Source organism: Mesocricetus auratus, unplaced genomic scaffold, assembly GCF_017639785.1.
Source record: "Mesocricetus auratus isolate SY011 unplaced genomic scaffold, BCM_Maur_2.0 Super-Scaffold_2245, whole genome shotgun sequence".
Classification (NCBI taxonomy): domain Eukaryota; kingdom Metazoa; phylum Chordata; class Mammalia; order Rodentia; family Cricetidae; genus Mesocricetus; species Mesocricetus auratus.
Window position 1 is genome coordinate 1,177,687 of NW_024429180.1, and position 25,545 is coordinate 1,203,231.

Below are 25,545 nucleotides of genomic sequence, written 5' to 3' on the forward strand. Positions count from 1 at the left end.
ACAAGGTAGGTAGAAGCCATACAAAATGTAAAGGCCAGTTGATGCAATACAAAGATTCTTCTAAATTTAAATGAACTTTACATTCTCCCTGAATGCAGGAAGCACCCTCAGTCTTAACATCTGTCATGATGGATACAGGATAGTGGATAGTAAGACAGCAATGGGGTTTCCTACGGAGCACAAGTTTAACGGGGAACATTCCATTAGTGTCCCCTGGCTACTGTTTCTCCAGGAGAGGCTGGTTGATCTTTCTCTTGGAGGAGGTTCTGTCTGCAGGAATCACACTGAAATGCCTGCAAGTTTTGAGCACCCACTGCACAGAAAAGGCTTCTGCCACCTCTCCAAATGCTGCAATGTGTGGATGGGAAAGCCCCTTCTATGAGGAATATACACCCCGTTCCCAGATTTAGACTCTCTTCCTGCAACTGCAGGGTCTATGATTCTTCGAATGCAAGAGTATAAAAACCGCTAAACTGCAAAGCTCCATTTGCCTGTGAAGCACCTGCTGTTCACTTGTGCACAGTGATGACTGATTTCCATGCATTCATGCCAGAGCTCTTTGGTTTGTGTAGCTTACATATGAGGCTATATCATTCACCATCCCCAGGCTCAACGTGTGTGGTCCGACTGACTCAGTCGATTGCCACCTTTGATGTGTGCCTAATGAGCGTTTCATTCCAGCCAGCCTTTCAAAGACTACAACTTAAAAATCCCACCCCTCTCTGGACCCCAATGCTACTCCAACCCTCAGAATCATGGACTCTTAGAGCAGTAGCAATAGTGTCACCCAGCCTCTCTATTTTACTTCCCGACACGTTCATACAGGAGAAACTCTTACCCTTCAGTGTGTTCAGTTTAATATCAGGCAGAAAGAGAAAGATGTGTCTTTTTAGGAACCTTTGAGACCTGTGGTGGAGCAGACACTGGGAATTCCAGAATGCAGGAAGAAGCTAATCAGCCCACTACTAGAGAGATGAGGCACTTCTGGTCCAGGATGGTGCACAGGTCCCTTTGCAGGCCCCTGGGTGCAAGAGCACTGGTCTCCAGGGCAGCACACAAGTCAGTCGCATAAGTGACCCAGCATACAATGCACAATAACGGGATGAGACTGTATAATTAACTGTCAGTCTTGAAACAGCTGCGAATTACTGAGGATTGTTTGCCTCCATCCCCATAGTTATGTCCTAGAAGAGTCAGGAAGTGACAGCTTGTTTGGGAACATGGTGTGTTAGTCCAAACAGATGCCAAGAGGGAGGCAGAAGTTAGCAGCCACTTAACCAGATGTCGCAAACTTGATTTCTTGGTTGGAGATAAAAGGCGTGTGTGTGTGTGTGTGTGTGTGTGTGTGTGTGTGTGTGTGTGTGTGTGCACGCGCACGTGCCTGTAAATCCAGTTTCAGGGGATTCAAGCCTTCTGAACCTCGTGGGCATGATTTACACAACTACAACATATGTGCAAAACACACAATAAAAATAAACCTTAAAAAAGAAAATTGGGCAGGTGAGATAGCCCTAGTGAAGGCATTCCCCGGAATCTATAAGGTGGAAAAACAGAACAGACTCTGACAATGTTTCTGGCTGTTAAATTTGTGCTGTGGCATGTTCTTGTATGTGCTTACATGAGCACACACACACACATGAATACATAATAAATGTAACAATAAGACTTGTTTTAAAGGCAAAAATCATAAATAAATACAGATTGGATGCAATTCATACCAATTTAAAAATTCTAAACAAATTTGTTCTTATGTACTTCTATAGTCAGAAAGCACACATTTCTGAAAACCAAGTTAGGAGGGTATTCTCTGGAAGGACAGCCATTATCTCTACAGAAAGAAATGAAGAAATGGAATGACATCCCCCCCACACACAACCCTAGTCTCTTATTATTATACTTATGCCTCCATAATGTAGCATAATAAAATCCAATGCAGAATAATACAATGCAATATAATTTATGTGCATTTTATCAAGTACTCTATAACACAGAATATATGATTTCCATCTAGCAAATAATCATAACATTCATTTCTGAAGGAGGAAAATTCTATGACTTCTTATGTCCTAAAAGTAGCCTTGCAATTGCACATATTAGAGTGTCTAAAAAGTGTGTAAAGGACAAACGCCCTCATCCAGCATGCTCTCATCCAACGGCCGCACTGCAGACAAGCTGTGATTGGCTACTATAAAACTAAACTAGCTGCAGTTTGTCACTATCCTTTCTGGAGAATGTAATTATGTAGAAAATATTCTTGCAACTTTTCTCAAGCCCAAATGTTTCAGGTCTTCGCTGACACATACTGGAGGCTGCTGAATGTCCCGGGCATGCACCCATCCCTGTTGGGAATCACTCTCAATGCTGGTTGCTGGCTCTGACCATTTGTCTCCAACTACTACAGTTCTTGCAGACTGTCTTTCTGTCAGGTCTCCACATTGGTCCTTTCCTTCCCCTCCACTGTTTCCTTTGTTTCCAAGGGGACAGCTTTGCTGACGGTAGATCAGAGAAGATGGGAAGATCTCAAGAGCAGACTGAAGATCGCACAGCCTCTTCATCTACCACCTCGGCCTGGTATCAAAGAAGTTTTGACTTTATTCATGTTGGGCACTGGTGTTCCTGATTTCCTAAGAGCCTCAGACTGAAATTAAAATAATAATCGTGAGGCCACTAGGGGGTTGTGAATAAGTTAATACAGAAACAGGCTCCAAACAGCTGATCTCTCCGTAAGGTTATTAAAATCAGCCTCCTAAAGACTGTGCTTCAGCCCTCTCCCAAAAGCCTTCATGGAAGAAAAAAAACTGAATTATTAAATAAAATACATTTGTGTTTGCCTTTTAGAAATAGGAGGGAATTGTACTAAGCTGCCAGAAACTGAATGACGCAGTTCTCCTTCCAATAGAGATGGTGCTTGTACTGTCATTTTAATGTGGAGTGCCAGCCATTCCTGCAAAGCACTTCACAATAGAAAGAACCAGAGGGGAAGACTGTAATGGGTTTGAAGATGAACATTAAAGAATGCGAGAGACAAGAGAGTAAATCTGGCCCGCGTCTAAAGGGCCATCACCTATACCTTTCTCTTTCAGATAACGATGGCTTTAGAGCTAAGATGTATGACATAACCCAGCATCCGTTTTTTAAGAGGACAATCGCATTGCTGGTTCTGGCCCAGTCTGTGTTGCTCTCTGTCAAGGTATTGCTTTACCCTGATACTTTCAGAGTGGATTTCACATCTCTGGTGTATCCAGGAGCATCGTAATTGGGCATTGCCGTTGGAAGCCTCTGACCTTTAGTAGAAGTAAAGATCGGGGTGTGTGTGTGTGTGTGTGTGTGTGTCTGTGTGTGTCTGTGTGTGTCTGTGTGTGTCTGTGTGTGTCTGTGTGTCTGTGTGTGTCTGTGTGTCTGTGTGTGTCTGTGTGCGCGCGCGCATGTGTGTGTGCGCATGCTAGGATGAGTAGCAGAGAGGGAAAAGTCCGTCTGGTGCATGCTACAGTGTCTTGTGCTCTGGTTGCAGTGGGACGTCGAGGATCCCGTGACCGTCCCTTTGGCAACAATGTCAGTCGTCTTCACCTTCATCTTTGTCTTAGAGGTACGGTAATGGAATCTGCCGGACTGAGGGACGCTAAGAACGCTGAAAGAAAAACAGTGCCCTCCCTTTGATGCCACCTACTTCTGGCTCTGTGTCCTCCTGTTTTTGAAGCTTCAAGGGGGTGGATTTCATATGCAGCTCCTTCCTGGCTGTTCTGCTTAACTTCAACAAGGACTTCGTTTTATCTCTCAGATTTTTTTTCTAACTGCTGAAACATCCCTGACAACTGTTGTGTCTGAGTGTTGACCCGCCTAGTAAATGGGTTTGCATGTTTGGAGCACAGGACACAAGCCGCTGTTACTCAGGGATTCAGATCGCAGAGCAGATGCAAACATGCCAGTCATGCAGCCAAGATTGTCTAAAGCTTTTTCCCCCGTGTCACGTCTATCTGCCATTCAATCTCCTTAGAAATTCAAGTGAATTGTCGTTTTGTTTTGTTTTGTTTTGTTTTTCTGTAAACTGGCTGATGTTTCCCAAGATACAGTTTTTCACCCAAGGTAGAAAAATAGCTTGCAATGAGGACTCAGCCATAAATACAGGGGAAGGAGTGTGGAGAATAGAGATATGCAGCCTGCTTGGCTTTAAAAAAATGTATCCTTATGATTAACTCCTTTATTGACTTCCTGAAATATATATATATATATATATATATGTATATACATATACATATACATGTATATATATCACAACTCAGCTAAATGATTTAAACATGCCTAAGCACTTGCCCTGTGTCCTTCTTTCTTGCTTTCTCTAGGTTACAATGAAGATCATAGCGATGTCACCAGCTGGGTTCTGGCAAAGCAGAAGAAACAGATATGACCTCTTGGTGACATCTCTTGGTGTCGTATGGGTGGTGCTTCACTTTGCTCTGCTGGTAGGCACAACATTAAACTTTATTTTAGCAGATAGCTCAGTTTTCCTTAGTTCAGCTGTTAGTATTCAGGCATCTGCACTGGCCTGTCCTTGGGGTTCTGACAGGATACGTCTTCAGCTGCAGCCACTAAGAAGAACACCTGTGCATATTCACTATGTTCCTTTTTAAAAGGGCCCTGCCCACCTCCCATCCTCCTCTCTCTCTCCCCTCTCTCCCTCCCTCTCTCTCTCCCTCTCTCTCTCTCTCTCTCTCTCTCTCTCTCTCTCTCTCTCTCTCTGCCCCTCTTTCTTTTCTCCTGCTGCTCCAATCCCTGGAGGCCAGTCTCTCCCTCTGCTTTCTCCTTTTTATGGTCCCTTTTCCTAATAAGAAACCCCTCTATTGAACCCTGTTGCATAGCATCTTTCTCTCACACACTGCTTTTCTTAAATTACAACACAGGCCTGTTTCCAGTCTCTTTATTCCACATTGGCTGCTCCTGAGTGCAATATCAGATTCCTAAACCCCAGCCTCAATCATGAAAGCCCTGGGGCATGCTTAGAAATTGCAAATGCATACACATATATGTGTGTATGTGAACACATCTACACTTCTCACACAGGCAAATCCTGCATCTTCAAAGGCCGATAGTGTGCTGATCTAGAAGGCTCTTAAAGACAGTCTCATTTAACTCTTCATGTACCAAAGGAGACACTGAAGTAGAAACTGCTGTGTATCTAAATTCACATAGCAGAGTAGAATTCGAAGACTCAGGCCTTGCACTTCCTGAGATAGAGCAGCATCCATCCTACCCCACCACAAGCAAGATTTATAATGTAATCCTTGTGTACTCAAGACCCTCTTCTCTCCCAAACATCTCACACTGATTCTCTGAACCTATCAATCTCCATGTCTTAGGTTCAGCCTCTAATCTACAATCATGGGAAAACTTGGCTAGTCTACAGTGGTGTTGCCTAGTGGATATAAACCGTGGTACCTGATGTGGTGCTGGCTCACACTGTATTCTCTCTGCCTGTGGTTCTCAACCTTCCTAACACTGCAACTCTCTAATATAGTTTCTCATGCTGCTGTGACTGCCAACTGTAATATTATTCTCATTGCTACTTCATGATTGTGAATTTGCTACTGCTCTGAATCATAATGTAATTATTTTTTAAAGACAGAGGCTTGGCAAAGGGGTCATGACCCACAGGTTGAGAACCATTGCTCTAAGTATGACAGCAGCCTATAAGGCATAAGTTATAAGTATCATCTTTTCATTAGTCTTCTACAGACCCAGTGATTGGTGTTATCAGTGTTCCACATTCTCCCATCCTCATTAATATTAGAGGACTTGACAGGAAGTACCCAGAACTCATAGAGCCCACTTGCGTATCAGACAGGGCTTGCTCTAGTTCGGATCTGACATATTCATAAGCATGCTGAGTGGCCTTCTTACACCAGCGGTTGCCTTCAGCAGTAGAAGCTCTTTGGGTTCCTAAACCCCTGCACTCAACCTCTCAAATAATAAACAACTTTGGATCTGATAATGAGACAAGCACTGTAGGAGGATTAAGAAGGAAGTGGAAATGAACAAAACAAAGACTTTTGCTGGCAGCATAAACTTCATAGCCTGGAAAGCCGGAGACCTTCACCGTGTGCTCACAAACTCGTGAGAACTATGGATATTCTGGGAAGGATGAAGGAGATCCCATGTTCCCATGACAACAGCGAGGAGTGGGAAATGGCTTCATCAAAGAGGTCCTGGAAGGTATTCCCCAGAGGAACTGGACTCTATCTACAGAGCATTTCAGATGCCATTGGCTAGGGTGAAAGGGGACAGGGACTGGACAAAGGTGAGGTCCTGTGGATGAAGTAGATGGAACCAGGGCACATAATACAGTAGGGGATCTGGAGAAATGGAAACATAAGTCTTTTTAGGACTTTGGGGTCCATGTGAAAATCACCCAGTCATTATCCCAGGGGCTGTGTTTGCCATGACTTCTAGAATGTAGGGACTTAAGGTGTCTACAATAAATCCTGAACTGGTGTGGAGGGAAGAGGCAGAAAACATGTTCTTATTGTGTTTACATTACCTAGAGAAACTTGACTAAATGCTACTCATTCTACGTGGAAGAATACAGTAGGCTTCCTAATCTCAGATACCCCACACAGAGGGAAGTCTAAACCGTTCTTTGCCAGTGTTTCTTGCATGGGACTGCTGGGAAGGGAGGCACAGTCCTTGCATTCCATCCAACAACGCTATGTGCCCACATTCCTGTCCTTTTGCCTCACCAAGGAGCTCAGTGGACCCCCTTCCCAGGGACCCATCTGGGACTGTTGTCACTTGGCTAGGCAGAATCTGGAGAATGCTCAGGCTTTGGCATCAGCTGAATGTCACCATTGTTAAGCTGTGGCCAGTGGCATCTTTGTTTCTCAGGAGAAGCCTTGTGAATCCTAAGGCACAGAGAGGTCTCTTGCTCTCAGTATGCGGTTGAAGAGCAAGCTGATGCCATCCTCCTGAGCTGGGAGATGGAGTGCTTTTCTAAAAATGGATCAATTTGTGAATGGGGGAGTGATCTCAGAAAAAACTGCCTTGGAGTATTGCTGTGGTTGTAGTAAGGTCCCACATAGTCCAGGCTGGCCTTGAAGTCACTGTGTCATCAAAAGGATGACCTTACAAATCTGATCTTTCTGCCTCTACTTCCTAAGTGCTGGGCTTATAGACATCACCACTACCCTGGGTTTGTTGAACCCAGGGCCTTACACATTTGACAAGACTTCTACCAACTGAACTACATTCCCAACCCCTTCAAGCACTTGTTTACAACATCTGACTACTCTTTGCCAAGATGCCTTTATTTCCCATCTCACTCTGCTCCCTCTCTCTGTTATGGAAAACATTCCATAGCATGGTTACTCTGTGTTTTTCTCACCCTGTCCACAAAAGGACTGGCCACTGCCTTATGTGAAATGAATTTCAAAACACAGAATTCAGTTGAGTGAAATAAAATCCAAAGTTCTGTCGGAGATTTGATTTTAAATCTAATACTTATTCATGAGTTTTTGCAGTGACCTTTCCAGCACCTTTATTTTAGATAAATTTCTTATAGGAATTTTCACGTTTTGTTAAGCTAATTATTCAGTAGGTTTCACAGAAGACAAAATGAAAAATGGAACCATAAGATCTTTTGTGCAAATTGTAAAAACCTGTATTCTGTTCAAATTTCAGAATGCATACACCTACATGATGGGAGCCTGTGTGATTGTCTTTAGATTTTTCTCCATCTGTGGAAAGCATGTAAGTCTATCGTGAAGAATCTTTTCAAAGGTCACATAAGCATTGAATCACTGACGCCAACTGACCTCAGCCAACCTGGTTGTTACAGTCAACAAAGTACTAAACATCCTAAGCTAAGGTTAATACATTGAATAAGTAGCTTAACTATCTTAGACTATGCTTCTTACTGTTATTTTTGTTTATCATATCTGCTGAGTAAACTCAGTCATAAATGAAGCCAAAATCAATGTCATTCCTAATATACCTGAATTTGTGTTTAATTAAATTAACTTTATTGGGAAAAATTCATAATTGATGATAAAATTTCTATTATTCTAGATTCCATGTCAGCGTTTATGCATACCACACACTGCCTGTGTTCTCCTTTTTAAAGGGATAGTGTTTCTTTTCTTTTTGTCACTAGCATTATTTCACATATGGATTCCATATATCCATGTAATTGGTAGACTTAATAATTGGTGGTTATTTAACACTAAACCATTATTACATTTAGAGTTTTAAGATGACTGTGGGGGGGACAAATAAATTTACTTGCTGTAGATCAAAAATGTGTTGACCTTACAGAGGTCTGGGTCGTCAAGGAAGAGGAAGAGGAAGCAGAAGGCTAAGATGCCTGTGTTGCTAATTCAATTAATGTCTCTGCAGTGTCTGAACTGTTAGAAGTGTGAGCAAGATTTATCAATGCCATATGGTTTTTGAATAATATTTAGATTTGATATCTAACCGGGAACTACTTTCAAACAATTTACTTGGGAATCTGCTACGCAACCAGCCTGCTTTTAGATTATTCACCAGCCAGTTCCTCTCCACAGTGAACTGTCTCTCCCTATCTTTCTCCTCCTCTCTCCATCTGCCCTGACACTGCTCCCTTCCTCACCCACAGGTGACACTAAAGATGCTCCTGCTGACGGTGGTTGTCAGCATGTACAAGAGCTTCTTTATCATCGTAGGGATGTTCCTCCTGCTGCTGTGCTACGCCTTTGCTGGGGTTGTTCTGTTTGGTACCGTGAAATACGGAGAGAACATCAACAGGTCAGCGTGTGTTTGCCCTTCCCATTCGTTCACTGAGCAAACTGTCCCATAATAAAATCATGAACGCGAACTAAGTTTTTTTTTTGACTCTTAAAGACTTAGGGGGCTTTGCAAAGCGGGGAGTAATCTGTTGGAAAATAAAATAGAGCACACGTATTTTAAAAGACATTTTCCCAGTTGACAAAGACGGGCATGCTTATTTTGGAATCCTTAGAAAATGCAAAAGCAAAGCCAAAAATAAATAAATAAATAAATAAATAAGGTTTTATAATTCTGCCCATTGTTGGGGATAACCACTCCTAGCTTCAGAAGTTTTATCTTTCCATGTATTTCTCTGCAATGCTATATTACTTTGTTGGGAATGAAACAGTTTTGAGACAACTTTCTTTTTCAGCAAAGTGTAGACAAAATCACTCTGCTATGAGAAAAGCATTTCCAAAAAGCTCATCTTCCACATAAGGGAGCATCTGCTGTTGTTATCTTAAAGGTTCTAATACAACAAAACGCATGCAAACGCCTTGCGGGCAGGTGATTTATTTGGTAATGTATGAGTCTTCTCTCATGACCAAGCAAAGGGAAGGATCACTTCTTAGTAGCCAAAGCTCACCCAGTCATTCAAGATGAAAGCCAGTAAGTTGGTGACCCTGTGAGAGCTGGCTTGTCAGGCAACCATACTGCCAGCAAGAGCCTTTAAGCTTTGGTAATAGGAACCTGGCAACCAAGCTTGCAAAAGCCACCTGTTTTGGTAGTGACCACCCGTATTGCTTCATAGCAATGACAGCTTATGCAATCTCCATTCTGTTTTCTTTTCTTAAATTAGGCATGCCAATTTTTCGTCAGCTGGCAAAGCTATTACTGTATTGTTCCGAATCGTCACAGGGGAAGACTGGAACAAGATTATGCATGACTGTATGGTAAATACCCCCTCATCACTTTCAGTGCCTCAACATAAACTCACATGCACATGACAGTGGTGCACTTGTTAGCATAAAGGCCTTGTGTTTAAAAAAAAAAAGCAAATAATCTGGCTATCTAGTCCATAAGTTGAACTTTTAACATTGCAAGATATGAATATAAATATATGTTTTTGTAATAGTATTTAACAATGAGCATTGTTCTTTGTTGTGGGATAACTCTCTTGTACACTGTAAAGATGTGTCACTCACACTGGTTCATTAGTGTGCCTGGACTTTGACTGTGAGTTGTCACATGAGCTCAGGTGTGAGTTCTTCCACCTTGTGGTGTTGTGTTGGTACTAAAGAGAATTCAAAGTCTGAAGCATCATTCTGGATTAGGGATGCTAACCTGTGCCGTAAGTAGCATTTCACCATGATGGGTTGCCTCTCATCTAGGTCATAAGGTCTGTGGGCACAGGAACCTTGCCATTTGGGAATTGCTTCACCTCACTGCCTAGACCAAGTAGCCAGGCAGGAAGTATAGGCAGGGCTACCAGTCTAGGAGAATTCTGGGAAGAAGAAAGGCAGAGACAACGTTGCCAGACAGACAGAGAGGAAGCAAGCTGAGAATGTCTTACAGAGAAAGGGTACCAAGCCATGTGGCTAAACACAAACAAGAATTATGGGTTAATTTAAGTTGTAAGAGTTTGTTAGTAATAAGCCTGAGCAGTAGGCCCAATAGTTTATAATTGATATGCACCTCTGTGTCTTTATTTGGGACTGAATGGCTACAGGACCAGGCAGGAGAGAAACTTGCATCTACAGTTCTTTCCTTCCTATCCTTCATGCTTAGAGATCAAAAACAAGACATTTGTTTAACACATTTGTGAGACACTCACCAAGTACCTGGTTTGTCCTGGGCCATAGGCCATCTGCTGGTCCAAGGGTTCCCCAAGGCATGTGTCATGTCTGAGCCATTACTCCCTTTGGTAGCTGGCTTTCTATCCAATCAGTCTGTATCATCCTCTGGCCATGGTATTAACACTTGCTTCTTCATGCATTTTTGCCCGCATTTAAAACTGTGGCTTATATATTCTGACGGCACCGTAATATATCTTGTTTGGACATGCGTAACAGTTCTAGAGAGTCGTGAAGCTCACTTCCCTCTCACCTCATAGACACCAGTGATGCCCTACATTCATCAAGGGAACTGCTAGCCACGTGTGGCTCAGTATTGAGCTACTGAAGTGTGACTAGTTGCATCTGAAGAACTGTTTTTACATTCCATTTATTTTTGCTTATTGTTAATTAATATAAATTAAATTTAAATTACCACACGGAGCTAATGACCCTTGTGCTGGCAACTGTGATGTTAAATGTGGTCAGCATTCAGAGAGCAGGGGTGTGTCTTTGTTATTAGTCTGTTCCTAACACATGGCACAAAGATACAACAGAGTAGGGTGGGCGTAGGGAATTTTAAACATAAAAATGGGAATATAAATTTATCAAATCAGGTACAACACAAGACAGAATTCAATAAATCCTACATGGGAGTCCCTAAAAGAGTATGTAGGGATACAGAAGAAAGAGTCAGTCATTCTGGTTAAGAGAAAACAGGACAGTATCACAGAAGGGTTTGTGGGTCCCACAGAATGCATGGCTTTTCATTATTCAACCTCATACGTTTCTGTAACATCTCATTTCGGTGCCTCAGGATGGGAGATTAGTCTCTACACAACTGGAACGTAATTTTGGTATGGGTATTCCACCTATGTACAGATTAATCCATTGCTTAAGTAAGGAAAAAAAATTAAGTTCCTCTTCATCATTTGACTTCCTAAAGTTTGACCCTAAGGGACTACTGGTAAGGATGGGAAGGGTATCTCCCATGGGAGACCTGTTCATTTGCTCTTTGCTTCTATCAATGGCGCTGAATGGGGGGGGGCATCTACAAGACCAAAAGCATAGCACAGATGAAACACTCTTGTGCAGTTCTGCTGCAAATGGTGCGTGTGTGTGTGGGGGGGGTGTCTGATGTGTGTGACTCTTGCATGATGGCTTTAAATTAACCATATCCCATACTATCAAGAATATGATCACTGCAGTCAGAAGAAATCTGTGTGCCCTTCCATTCCTTTACCCTCCCCTCCGTGTCTCTGTGCCTCCCCCCCCCCACTGCCTCACAGGTTCAACCTCCGTTTTGTACTCCGGATGAATTTACATACTGGGCAACAGACTGTGGCAATTACGCAGGGGCACTTATGTACTTCTGCTCCTTCTATGTCATCATCGCCTACATCATGCTGAATCTGCTTGTAGGTAAGAGATGTTCATGGCAGTTTTTTTTTCTCATCTCTTCAAACTCAGGTACTTAGATAATTATGTACAATTTTCGAGTAATTATCCTGGATTGCTTGGGGGGTGGGTGTTTCATGGCATTAATTATAAATTGTTGCCTCTCAACCCAGGAGCTAAAAAGAGCTTTGAAAGGCATGGAAATGGCAGTTGATTGCAATTTCGAGAGTTGTCCTGTTTATTATGCTTATTAATTCCTGAAGTGCTCTTCCCATGGATTGGGCCGAACACAAATCAGGGAGGACTACTTTTATAGCCTTGAAATGTAATATTTTTGTTTTAAAAAATATATTTTGTCCACCCAGCTGTTGGGCCACCCAGACCCCAATATGACCCCCTTAAAATGCCCTGGAACACTCAAGTAAGAGTAGGAGCCAGCTGGCATGAATGTCTACACAGAGTGCTTTTGAGCTGATGACCCTCCTGTTTTGGAAAGGCAAGTGCCAAATAAATAGCTTAGTCCAACTGAGAGATATGCCAGCTTGGAAACTGTACTGAAATCACTTTGGAAAAAAATTGGCTTTACAATATGAGTGATAACATCTATTACTTATAATAGATGTTTTACTTTTCCTAAAAAGTGACATATTAGCATACTTGTTAACATCTGAATTTCTTTTTCTCCCTAGCCATAATTGTGGAGAATTTCTCCTTGTTTTACTCCACTGAAGAGGACCAGCTTTTAAGTTACAACGACCTTCGCCATTTTCAGATCATATGGAACATGGTGGATGATAAAAGAGAGGTAGGAACTGTGGGCGTGGCTCACTCACTTACCAAGCACACATAGGACCCTGGTTTTGGTCCCTAGCACCGCACAAAACTAAGTGTGGTGGCTCATGATTGTATCCCCAGCACTTGGTAACTGGAAGCAGGAGGGTCGGGTGTTCAAGTTCTTCCTCAACATAGAGGAGGGGGAGTTGGCCATTGTTTCCTGTTCTGTCTCAAAAAAGAATAAGTGACCTATTTCAAGAGTCTTCAGGCTGATGTGGACTAAATTGCAGAAACATGCTATTGAGTCAGATGAGAATGAAAGGACAGGGAGCAGAATGGCCTCTTCTCATGTTTCTTCCAACCACGAGCAGCTGGGTCTTCACACTTTTGAGAAGGTCAGCAAAGGGAGAGAGATAAAGGGCATCTGCCCTGGGCTTGAGCAACAGAGAGGAACTTGCAGCTCCCAGAGGGAACGCCTGCTACAGACTTACCATCACCTTCAGCAGCCATCTAGATGAAGCACACATGAGTGACAAGTGATGTCTGAGGGTGTAGCTCAGGGGTCAAGTGCTTGCTGAACATGCAAAAAGCCCTGACTTCAATACCCAGCACGAGCAAAAATTAATTAGTTGCATGGAGGCCTGGCTGTGTTGATCTTAGTATGTAAGTATCTTAGCCAGTATTTCTAAGAATTAGCCAACCCAGAGACAACTTCCTTGTTCTCACTTACCATCTTTCCTTCCCTTTCCTTCCCCTTCTTTCTCCTTCCTTCCCCTATCTCCTCCTCAGCATCCTACACGTTCTTCTCTTCTTCTTCCTCTACCTCATTTTCAACTTTACCTTACCAAAACCTAGCACAGGTATAGGCACTGAGGTAAAGCAGTTCCCAAATGGCAAGGTTCCTGTGCCCACTGATCTTATGTCCTAAAGGAGTGGTAACTCACCAAGGTGAAATGGTACTTATGGCACAGGTTAGTATCCCTAATCCAAAAAAAAATGCTTTAGACTTTGAATTCTTTTTAGTACCAACACAACACCACAAATGGAAGAACCCACACCTGAGTTCATGTGACAACTCACAGTCAAAGCCCAAGCACACTAACAATATTGTGTAAAATTACTTCCAGGATATGTGTATAAGGCATATGTGAAACATAAATGAATGACACCTCCACCTGCAGTCATAGTACATGGGAGGCAGAAGCAGGAGGATCAGGAGTTTGACAACCTTAAGTTTCAGGTCGACCTGAGATACACAGCTTGTTTTGAAATGAGTAAAAATTTTTTTTAAAAAAGTATATGAATGGATTTTATGCTTAGACTTGGATCTTATCCCCGGTATCCTTCATTCTGTAGATGCAAATATTCAAAAGTCCATAAAACCCAAAATTTGAAACACTTCTGACCCTAACATTTCAGTTGGAGATAGTCAACTCATGTTAGTTCCAGAAGTTATGAGTGTGTTGAAGAAGGCAGATGGGCTTGGAGTGGATCCTTTAGCTATGAAGGTCATGAATAGTGTGGGTGAAGAGGTGATGGTTGAGCTCACGTCAATAAATAAGGAAAGTTCAACCATGGAAATATCCACCCTGGGAAGACCCACACATAGCTCAGGAAGATTTGAGAGTACAAAGGCAAGGACTAGCATAAGTAAGGGTCTGTAGGACAAGGTGGGATCTCTTCACCCTGCATTACTTTCCGCCTGTGCTAGTACTCCATGGCCCCCAACTGGTCTCCATTGTGTGTGAACTTGTAGAGAACAGGGATGCCTGGTCTGGTTCTTTTGTGTCATCTAGGTCTGTATTTGTCTCTGTAGCTGTTGCCCACCCAAACTTGATCTCACCTGACACGTGCAGGAAAGACCACACACCCATTCACACTGACATCCTAATGACTTCCAAGAAGCTCTAGGTCACCAGGTTCATTCAAAGATATAGTCAGAGTTGGTGCATTATTAGGCTGTGTTACAAGGAATAGGGCGATAGCTTTTAGCGTCTCAGTGTCCAGATTTACCCCGCAAGGAAATTGAAGCTGAAGCTTCATTGTCGTATCTGAAAGTTGTTCTAAATCATTGAGAAGACCTGCAATGAAGCCTTTCAGTGGGAGCAAAATAACAAATGTTAAGAAGTCCCTAAGGCCCATATTAAGTGAGGAGGGTTGTGTACATGTATACTGCCTACTCTTAGGAAGATATTCACCAAGGATGCATGTGCAGAGGTAGGTTGAGTGCCAAGCATAAGGACTAAGGGCTGTCTCCAGAGAAAACTGCATGGGTTTGCTTACCCTCACTGGCTGAAGTCAATACTGTGAAAACCCCAATGGAGCAGAGGAACAGTAGGCTATGGCTCAGTACTTCACATCATATGCTTCTCACACATCAACTGCCCAGCTTTCAGAGAGACTAATGACTTTCTTCCAGTCTGGTGCTACTGATGCTGGTGATCCCCCATGCCTCAGCCTCCTTGGTATTTGGATTATAAGCCTGAGCTACCAGTCTTGGCTCATAGACTTACTTTGCTGTCTGGGTTTCCATGTGAAAAAGATATCCCTTCCCAGTGAGCCCCTAGGATCCTCCTGATGACTCACTTTGCTGGCCCTTGGGCTGTCTTACTCAGGGTGTGATCCCCACCTTCCGAGTGAAGTTCCTGCTACGGCTGCTACGTGGGAGGCTGGAAGTGGACCTTGACAAAGACAAGCTCCTGTTTAAGCACATGTGCTATGAGATGGAGAGACTACACAATGGTGGTGATGTCACCTTCCATGATGTCTTGAGGTATGCGGCTGGTTTTACAACCCAATGTCACAGAGATTTTCCTGAGGCCAGAAATGAAAGCTGTGGCACACAGGCCCACAGATTCAGTTGCCAACGATGTTTAAAGCCTGGGTTGCCATAATGTCATGGTGAAGGCAAAGTAGTCTTTCTTACTGCCTCATCATGATCATCTCTGATCACTACCTCACATGTAAAGGATAAGAAGCAGTGGTCCGCCATCCCAGAAGGAAAGAGAAGACCTGGAGGGAGTGGTTCTGTCTCTTTGTTTGGGGATGAGGGTATGCTCCTGTAAGAGTTAAGTGACTCAGGGTCATTTGGTTCCATGACAAATATGGAGCTGAAATCCTTATCTTCTTATTCAAGTGAGTCTGGTAAGAATCTGCCCCACCTGCTCCTTCACAATTTACCCCTGCTGCTTAAAACATTACATTTTCTGCATGTTTTATGAGCAGAAAGGCTCAAACTCAGCTCTACCTTTTAGTCTCTCTTAGGAGTCTCTCTGTGTTATCTTGCGGGAGTCACTGTGCCCAAGATCCAACAACAGAAGTTTATTGCTCATAGAAGAAAGAAACCGGAAGTCAGGGGCAGTGTTGGTTCTTTGTGAGACTGTGAGGAAGAATCTGTTCCAACCCTCTCCTAGATCTTTGAGTGGCTTCTTGTAACGTTTAGCTAGCAGTGTGATCTACACTGTGATATCTGCCTTCATCTTCAAAGGCCATTCTGAGTGTGTGTGTGTGTGTGTGTGTGATTCCTTTTGTAAGGATACCAGTTATCTTGGATTAAATCCCCAGATACTATAGTTTGGCCACATCTTAACTAGGTCTGCAGTGAGCATTACACATAAGGTCACGACCTGAAGCTCTTGACATAAATCTTAAAGTATCATTTATGTTGCACAAGTCCTTTTGAGTTACAGTGCCATTTGACCTCAACTGAGTGTTATTTATTGACCTTATGCCTCATATCAAAGAAACTAATTAAAAGATCTATTTCAATACAACTGATTGTCTTCATATGAAACATCATTGTAAGACACCTTTCACAAACTTCCCTGTCAGAGGCATCTGTGACACAAAAACTGGCTAGAACATTTGACTGACTGTAGCTATTTTGCTCATGTTGCATGTACCTGGCAGGTTAACTGTTGGGTATTGTCACAAATTTGGGGAGGGTTCATTCGTGTAAATAAAACTCTACTTGTGCCTATAAGGAGAAAAAAAAGGTCAGACCAGCAATGAAAGAGCTTGGGGGAAAGTTCCCTAAAATTACAGTTTTGCCTCTTGGTATCATTTCGTCCATGGATAAGCTAAGAAGCATAGAAAAAGATGGGGCAGGATCATGTATGAGAAGGAATGCCATTCCCCTCAGAATGTTGATCTCTTCTTGCAGTGGCACAGGCGTTTTTAGGTTGGCCGTGAAGCACCCAGAACTACTGTTGTTATTAATACTTAGTATTTGGCCTCTTCAGAACATGGTGGTGCATCTGATTACAAGGGTCCTAGGCAAAGCCAATGGTGGCAATGTTAGCCCTCCATGTTCCACAGAAGTTAACTAATAATAAAATTTCTGATGAGTCTGGAGGACTTAGAAGCTTTTTATGAAACAATGCATGATTTTCCTCCCCAATGGGAGAACATTTAGCGAATAAGAGAAAACCAACGGCCCGGTACTCCTGAAGTTACTATGCAACGACTTGAGCTCTGGTGGTGGCCTCAAGCTCACAATAGAGGTTGTATGAGAGTCCAGGGTGCTGAAGTTATACTAAAGTGTATAGTACTACCAGATAGGTGTGCGTTCCCCTTTGGTCAGTCCCTCCTAGGAACTATCTGACTGCTCTTCTGGACACACACACACACACACACACACACACACACACACACACAAATGTTAGTTTTATTTACCACTGTCTGGACCTGTTGAGCCAGGGACTAAATGAGAGTGCTTGTTTGACTTCAGCTCTGCATCTTCTGAAATTAATAGAGAATATAAATGAAATAGAGAGGGAAGTGGAGTGGGGTCATGTACAACTCACAGGCAAGGATGTTAACCGTCACTAATTAGAGCTAACCATGAGGAAACAGTGGAATGAATAATCTTCCTTCTGTAAGGAGCATTCTAGAGTATGTGCTTGATGGCTAGAGCTGTCGATGCTGCCTAACCGGGGTCGTCTGCAGTATAGGCACTTAGATAACCTTCACTGTTTGAAGTATCTCATAGATACTAGCTTGCCAGATTATTCAGTAAGGTAGGTGCCAAGACCATCCTCAACATTCGCACAAGAGAAGGGAGACACAGAGGTGAGTGGCATAACCAGCCCCTCATCCAGCTGCAAGTGGCATCCGTTGCTACACTGATTGTCTGGTATGATGCATTCTCTGCATTTTGAACACCCGAGGTCCTAAACACCAGAGGGATCTGACCAGCGGCGCTGCTGTTCCTGTCTCTTCTAGCATGCTCTCCTACCGCTCTGTGGACATCAGGAAGAGCCTGCAGTTGGAGGAGCTGCTTGCGAGGGAGCAGCTGGAGTATACAATAGAGGAGGAGGTGGCTAAGCAGACCATTCGCATGTGGCTGAAGAAGTGCCTGAAACGCATCAGGGCTGTGAGTGACCCACGAGCACCGGGGCTGGCTGGTGGCTTTTCCTTTCCTGTTGCTGTGATTGAGTAACTCTGACAAAAGCAGCTTAAATGGAGGAAGGCTTATCCTGGCTCACGGTTCAAGGGCACTGTCCATTATACAGGGGAAGTCAAGATGGTAGGAGTTTAACCACATGGCACATGTCGTGTAATCCCATCACATCCACGATCAGGAAAGGGAGGGAGCAGATATATGCCGGTGTTCAGCCCACTACCCACATTTTATATAGTCTGGGACCCCCTGCTCATAGCACGGTCCCACTCACAGTTAGGATAGGTCTTCCCACACCAGTAATCAAGATAATCACCCACAAACATGCCCAGCGGGCCATCTCTCAAGTGATTCTGGATTCTGTCCAGTTGACAGTTAACACCATCACACACACACACACACACACACACACACACACACACACACACACACACAGAGCAAGAGGGGCAAAAGGAAAAAAAATGTCCTCAATAGAACAACCCTTCAGCACACACACACACACACAGAGCAAGAGGGGCAAAAGAAAAACATGTCCTCAACAGAACAACCCTTCAGCAACTGGCCTGATGCCCCTAAAAATGCATCATCTTCATTCACTCAGGGTGTCAGATGCTACTACAGCCTTAACTCCATTCCAGCTTCAGCCTCCTTCCCCTCAGCAGGCTCCACCACACATCTCAACTGAATCAAATTTGTATAACATGAAGGTTTAAAAGGCAATTTATGGGTATTAAAATATTTATGATATCCATTTATTAAACCCAACTGTACAAAATCCCAAAAATATCTCCTGAGATGGAATCTGCAAAACTACTTTTAAATTGCTGCAAAAAGTTCCAACATATGGTTTATCGTGTTGCTTGGTCTCTGAAGACCATCTCTCTCGGAATTTTAATGATGTGCCTGCTACCTCCTGAACTGTAAGTTTGTATGAGACTCTCACATATTAGTGACTATATAATTCATTAGCATACACTGTGCTTCTAATGAGTCCTTCTATTGGGCGATTAATATGTATGAATGCTTTTGACTTACACTTCACATGTAGAGAAGAAAGGTAAAACAATCAGTAAACACTTTTTACAGTGCAATTAATGTTATGTAAGATTGGTTTGATCTTGCCCTTCAGAACAATACCCACTACAGAAACATGCATTTCTGTTAGAGGAAAATAAAATCTTCTAAGAAAATAAACACTTCAGCCCAACCTTCTAGAGCAAGGCCAGCTGCCCACTGCAACCCAGTCACAGCAAGGCCACCATAGCTCTGCTGATTCTGATTCTATGAATTGTAAATGTCCTGCTCAGACCCTACCAGGGAGGCCGTGGCTGGGAAAAAGAGGCTGCTGCTGAATTGGCCTACCAGGCTGCCCTATAAAGTCCAGAACCAAGACAGAAATACGAGTTTCCTCCTCATCTAGTAAGGACTCTCTGGTGCTTACAACTTTCAGGAAAGTTGGAGGAAGGAGGCTGGCATTGGTTAAATGGGGGGATAGAATTAAATAAGAAGATAAAATAAAACACATTAGTGATTTTAAATGACATAAACTAGCATGGATGATCATAACAGGTCCAATTGTTCTACAAACAGAAAAGGTGGGAGATGCCTGTAATCTGTAAGGCTTGTATATCAATCTAACATCCTCAAAACTAGTTTGAGATTCTTCCTTGGTATTTCCTAAGAGGTCAGTCAATCCATAGGTCTTCAGCGAGGGAAGAAGATACTGTGATGGGTGGGGGTGGGGTAAAGGAGCCAGGCACCTGCCTTTCCCCCTCCTGAAAGCACAGCATCTTCCTGCAGAAACAGCAGCAGTCATGCAGCATCATCCACAGCCTGAGGGAGAGCCAGCAGCAAGAGCTGAGCCGGTTCCTCAACCCTCCCAGCATTGAGACCACCCAGCCAAGCGAGGACACTAATGCCAACAGCCAGGACCACAACACGCAACCTGAGGTAGGAGATGAAGTATCCTTTGCCCAAGGATATTCTGTGGCAGTTGATTCTAGCCACAGACATTTCAAAGTGACAGCATTTTTTTAAGGCGACCTTTTGTTTGCAAGAGAACCAAAAATAAGGAGAACGTGTACATCCAGATACTTTTATTTTTGTCACTTAGTACACAGTTGAATTTTCTTTTCTTTTTTTTTTTTTTTTGCTAAAATTATGGTTCGTATAGTTCTGTTACTGAACAAAATACCTGAGACAGTCAACTTGGAATCAGGGCAGGTTTGCTTGGCTCTCAGTTTGAGATATTTCAGTCCAGGCGTGGCTGACCCACTGTTTAGGACTATAGTAAAGTACTACATCATGATCAAAGTGTGTGGGAAGAGGAAGGGGATGGGACTCCAAATGCCTCAAGGACAACCTCCTTACCCCCATAACAACCCAACTTTCCTCCACTAGGCTTTACCTCCTAAACGTTTTACCACCTCCCTTTGGTGTCTTAGGCTGGAGACCAAACCATCTACTCATGGGCCATTCAAGATCCAAACTACAGAAAACATTTACTAAAAACAGTTAACACCCTGAGTGTTGTTTTCTTGCTTCTTTTGTCATAACAGCTAAACTTGGGCATAGAAATGTGTGCCTTAGATAATTATGATTTACACGAAGTTTTGTCACAAATATGTTCTTCCCCTCAGCGTATTGTGGAAATCTTCATTTAAGTTAGCAAAATACACGCACTCGACTTTCAATAATCAAGTGTGTTGGGGGATTTATCCTTTCTTATTTGGGCAGCAGAGGGGTGTATAGAATTAAGAAACAAATTATTTGAGTAGCTTCTGTCTACTAAAACACAGCTAACTCCATTTTCAAATACATACGTATTCAAAAGCAAAACAACAGCCACAAAAGCCAGAGAGCCCTGTGCTATGAGAAGCAGCTGGCAGGGAGACCACACACCTTTAGGTGGCTGCAGTGATTTGATGCTAATCACCTGGAGTCCATCCAGCACACTGTGAAGTGCCTCCAGTTTCGATGAGCTCATGACACACAGCAGCATGGTCAGGGGTAAGGGACAAAATGATCATAAGGCTCCCGTGGCCCAGAAGAGGCTCCAGATGAACCTGTTACATTCTGGTACAGTTTTGTGTGAGTTTCATGACTCTCTACAAGAAACTAGGAATCACTTGCCTCCTTCACAGGCTCTGTAGGAGGAGTCAGTGGCCTTGCCGCAGTTCTGACCCAGAGATGGCTGGCAGTACTTTATGAGGAGGAACCAGATCAGGTTGAGACAGACACTGAGACAGGACCAATAGTAGAGGGGAAGTAATGATTTCAGAGCTCTCAAAAAGGTATCCAAAAGCCGAGGTGGAGGGTTGGTGTTGAAGGGTTTAAAGTCTTGTGAAAACCAAGACCATAAGGGGGCTGGAGGGGACAGCTGCCATTCCAGATGACCCAAGGACGGTTCTCTATACCCACATCTGACAGCTCAAGACCACCCATAGCTCTAGCTCCAAGGTATCCAATGCCCTCTCCTGGCTCCTATGGGTACCTGTATATGTATGTCATACATTTTTGTAGATACACACACACACACACACACACACACACACGCACGCACGCACACACGCACGCACACACACACACAAACAAACAAATAAATAAATAAATAAATAAATAAAGCAAATCTCAAGAAAGAAAATGACAGTGGTTAAGAAAGAGCAAGGTAGCAGGTGGGCTTCCCCAGGGCCATCAAATTGCCAGTGAAGAATACTGTCACACATAGTCTTCAAAGGTCTCTGGTATATTTCAAACCAACTAGAAAAGTCACGAGGTTCCAAAAACACCGAAATGGTAGACGTTTGAGGGGCCAAAAGTGGGGATTATACTGATTTCATCAGTGTATGTTATAAATGTGTGGTAATTACCATACTACACCCGAGAAAGCTACACAAATATTTGTGGCAAATTAAACGTATTTTCAGAGAGAAAGGCCCACAACTGAATAACTCTTCTCACACGCAGACAAGCAGTCAGCAGCAACTCTTGAGCCCTACTCTGTCAGACAGAGGGGGGAATCGGCAGGACGCGGCCGATACTGGAAAACCCCAAAGGAAGATTGGACAGTGGCGTCTGCCCTCAGGTAGGCACATCAGTCATTTCTCTACCGATGGGGGGCACTTAAGCGGTGTTTGCTCTCTTTTTAAATTTTGGGTCTTAGATTTTATTTAATATGCCGATCCGTATTATTTAGTCTGCCTTCGGTTACCATAACTTGCACGGGAGAAAAATCCACTTAAAAAGAAGAAAGGTTGATCGGCTCTTTCTGTTGGAGGTCTCAGCCCATGGTCAGTTGGCCTGTTGCTATTGGGCCTGTAATGACGCTGCGTAGCATAGTGGGAATGTGTGATGAGGAAGTCGCTCACCATCTTATCACAACCAGGACAAAGAGTAAGAGGAAAAGATTGGTGTCCCACAATCTTCTTCCAGAGCATGACCCCAATGACCCAAGACCTACTAGGTACCGTATTTTAAAAGTTCTACCACTTCCCAATAGCACAAGCTGGGACCAAGCCTCCAACACCCAGGGCCTCTGGGGACATTTCAGACCCAAACAGGCTGTGTCTCTGACTACCATAGACAGTGAAACGATGAAATGTATTCCCTTATCAGAAACATTCTCCTCAAAGTAACTTCTCTAAACGTAACTATATCGGCCCTCATTTTCAGCTGCCATCGCTGAGAAGACGGCCCCTGTTAACAAAATGAGATGTTACAGCCAAGATCCAGAAAGAGAGGAGAAAGAGGTTTCCAAGGGCTTCCTGGGTACAGTCAAGGCATCTCAAATATGGGCAAAACTTATTTAAGAAGGAATGGGTAGATACGGTCTTCAGAAAATGCCACGGAGTTATCAGAAAAGGCTCAGGTCCCACTTCATCCCAACACACGCTGTGTAGCTGAGCCTATCACCACCCCGACATGAGTTTCTTTACCTCAGTGACAACAGGATCTCCATGTAGCGCTGACCACTGTGTGCTACTGGGTCATTCAGTCCTCACAGTTTCTAATAGTTCCCACATTTTACTGATTTAATAAGAGTTTTCTTCTAAAGAAATGTGAGGTGCCAGAAAGCCAGGATGATCTCATGAAGGGACACTCAGGAACTGGGGAGGAGAAATTCTGCAAATACCCCAGTCTCCCCTCTATCAAGATCTAAGCCCATGGTGAGTCGGGGCTTCATTTTCTCCTTTCACCAAGCTGAGCTTTAGCCCCACCCAAGTGAGAATGGGTAACCCTGAGGCATCTCCTGCCACATGTCTGTTCACCAGGCAGACGACAGTACAGTTTACACTCTGGGTCTTAGAGCCACCAGTAAGGAAGGACCCGATGAGAGGGTCCAACTTTTGTCTGGTCTGAGCAAAGCTGGGCGTGGCAGGAAGCAAGGTTGAGGAGGCCCAGGGGCCACAGTGTGAAAATCCTTAAATGACAGGCTGGGCGGTTTCAGTTTCATTCATGCTGTGGGCAGTTAGAAGGGAGGCATTCAAGATTTCTGAGCAAGCAGTGATATCTGCTGTCACACCTGCTGTGCAGCCTGCATCCGAGAATGTAGCGAGGTGGTCGGGATAGATGACACAGAGACCGGTCGGTTGCTTTAAGAAAACTTTATGCTTCCCAAGTCAGCTTAGGAGGAGACCCCAAGTCAGTTTAGGAGAGAGAAGTCTCTCAGGAGAAGTCTCTCCAAGAAAAATCGCTTCCCTTTTTAAGGACTTCTGCCATCCATCTACATACAATTCTTTCCAGACTTCTCACCCTCCTGGCTGGTGGTTTAATCTCTGGCCCAGAATCGGGGAGACACAGCAGGGGGGACAGGAAGAGGCATCTAGCCATAGGGGGTGTGAGAATCATGGTATCTCAGTGAGCGAGCCCTTATCTGAGCCCTATCAAGAGCTTTATAGCACTGAATTGTTTTCAGTAAACATTACACAGCTGCCTGCTCCCAGGCCGAAGGGGAAGTGGGTTTCTGCTCAAGGTCTGGTGTCCCCACAATCTGCAACCTGTGCTTTTGAGAAAGACTGATGTGGCCCACATAGCCAAGGGTTCATTTGCCTCTGGCAGTGACTGGCGACGACCTGGAGGCAGGTGACAGGCTGCAGGATCTTACAGCAATCTGGACACAGGCGATAAGGGCTTGGTCCACCCAACACTACGGGGAAGATATGAGAGATGACCGTAGGGAGAATGTCCCTCCTTGGTATTCACTTAAGTGGGTGACAGAGGAATGCTGTCCAAGATAGCAACAGTAGTGCTTGTGTATGTAGCCTCACTGTGAAAAGTGGTGATAAGCAGAGAGAGACAAGCTACTAGGGGGCCTACAAAATGCAAGGGGGTGAAGGGAAATGTAGAGCACACTTTAAGGAGGCATCACATACCACACCGTCCACTTTGTTAGGTCACCCTTCCAGCACTACAGTAAGCACATTTGCATCCTCTTAATTTTACAGTGGAGAAAATTTAAGTTCAGAGACAGCAACCTGCCAGTGACATCATATCTGCAGGTTACATCGTGGTGACAGAAAGCCAAAGTCACATCTGCTTCCCACACCTGCCCTCTACCCCACCTCTCATTTCAAGCTGCACTGTCACTTTTTTCTTTGTTTCCCTAATGAACCACTGTAGAGCTTCTATGTTACACAAATTGGGGCTGCTTGTGGTTTCTACTTTCCTTAAAGCAAAAGGCACCAGCGGCGTACTTTCCCAAGAGTTACTATTAGCTGCCCAGGAGCATAATTTTATTGGAAAGAATCCAACACGGAAAAGGCTTCTTACTTAACATCTGGAGATAGGGAATGGGAGAGACAAAAGCACCGCTGCTCAGAGTATCATGGTTTCCCAGGAATGGCTAAAGCACGCTGAAACAGCAACCAGTCGATGATGGGACTCCTCTTAATTCCACAGCTCCCAAACCAATAAGCCATTCGGTGTCTTCGGTTAACCTACGGTTTGGAGGAAGGACAGCCATGAAGTCTGTGGTGTGCAAGATGAACCCCATGCCAGACACAGCTTCCTGTGGCTCTGAAGTTAAGAAGTGGTGGACCAGACAGCTGACCGTGGAGAGTGACGAGAGCGGAGATGACCTTCTGGATATTTAGATGGGAAGCAAGACAAAGGAAGCCACAGGGCGGCGGGGGGGCGGCTGTTGCCTCATGCTTTCCTTCATCATCCAGAGAGCAATGAACTGAATTTCACCTTGGCAGGGGGTTTCCTCAGTTGATTTTTATCCATTTGCTGGAATGGTCTATCAAAGCGGCATGTGTTGCGGATTGCTGCAATATATTAAAGAAACCTTGGGGCTAAGGATACAGCTCAGTGAAAGATCACCCACCCAATATGTGCAAAGCCCTGTGTTTGAATCACAGAAACACAAGGGAAAGGAGAAAATGTTGCTAATATTAGAAGCTGCATCAACAG

At 43.8% G+C, this 25,545-nt stretch overlaps 1 protein-coding gene across 3 annotated transcripts in view; it reads left to right on the top strand.

The window, feature by feature from the left end:
• Nucleotides 1-25,261, top strand: part of Nalcn (sodium leak channel, non-selective) — a 276,716-nt gene extending 251,455 nt beyond the window's left edge. For 2 of the 3 annotated variants that reach the window (XM_040738674.1, XM_040739071.1), the window contains exons 31-44: nt 2,478-2,571; nt 3,084-3,190; nt 3,512-3,586; nt 4,341-4,460; nt 7,669-7,737; nt 8,621-8,769; nt 9,590-9,683; nt 11,852-11,984; nt 12,650-12,765; nt 15,350-15,507; nt 17,958-18,108; nt 19,936-20,085; nt 22,102-22,219; nt 25,033-25,261. In XM_040738674.1, the coding sequence (XP_040594608.1) occupies nt 2,478-2,571; nt 3,084-3,190; nt 3,512-3,586; nt 4,341-4,460; nt 7,669-7,737; nt 8,621-8,769; nt 9,590-9,683; nt 11,852-11,984; nt 12,650-12,765; nt 15,350-15,507; nt 17,958-18,108; nt 19,936-20,085; nt 22,102-22,219; nt 25,033-25,226 (1,728 nt within the window). In that variant the 3' untranslated portion in view covers nt 25,227-25,261. The remainder of the gene's footprint in view (nt 1-2,477; nt 2,572-3,083; nt 3,191-3,511; nt 3,587-4,340; nt 4,461-7,668; nt 7,738-8,620; nt 8,770-9,589; nt 9,684-11,851; nt 11,985-12,649; nt 12,766-15,349; nt 15,508-17,957; nt 18,109-19,935; nt 20,086-22,101; nt 22,220-25,032) is intronic. The other variant, XM_040739426.1, reaches the window with a different exon arrangement.
• Nucleotides 25,262-25,545: the final 284 nt, after the last annotated feature.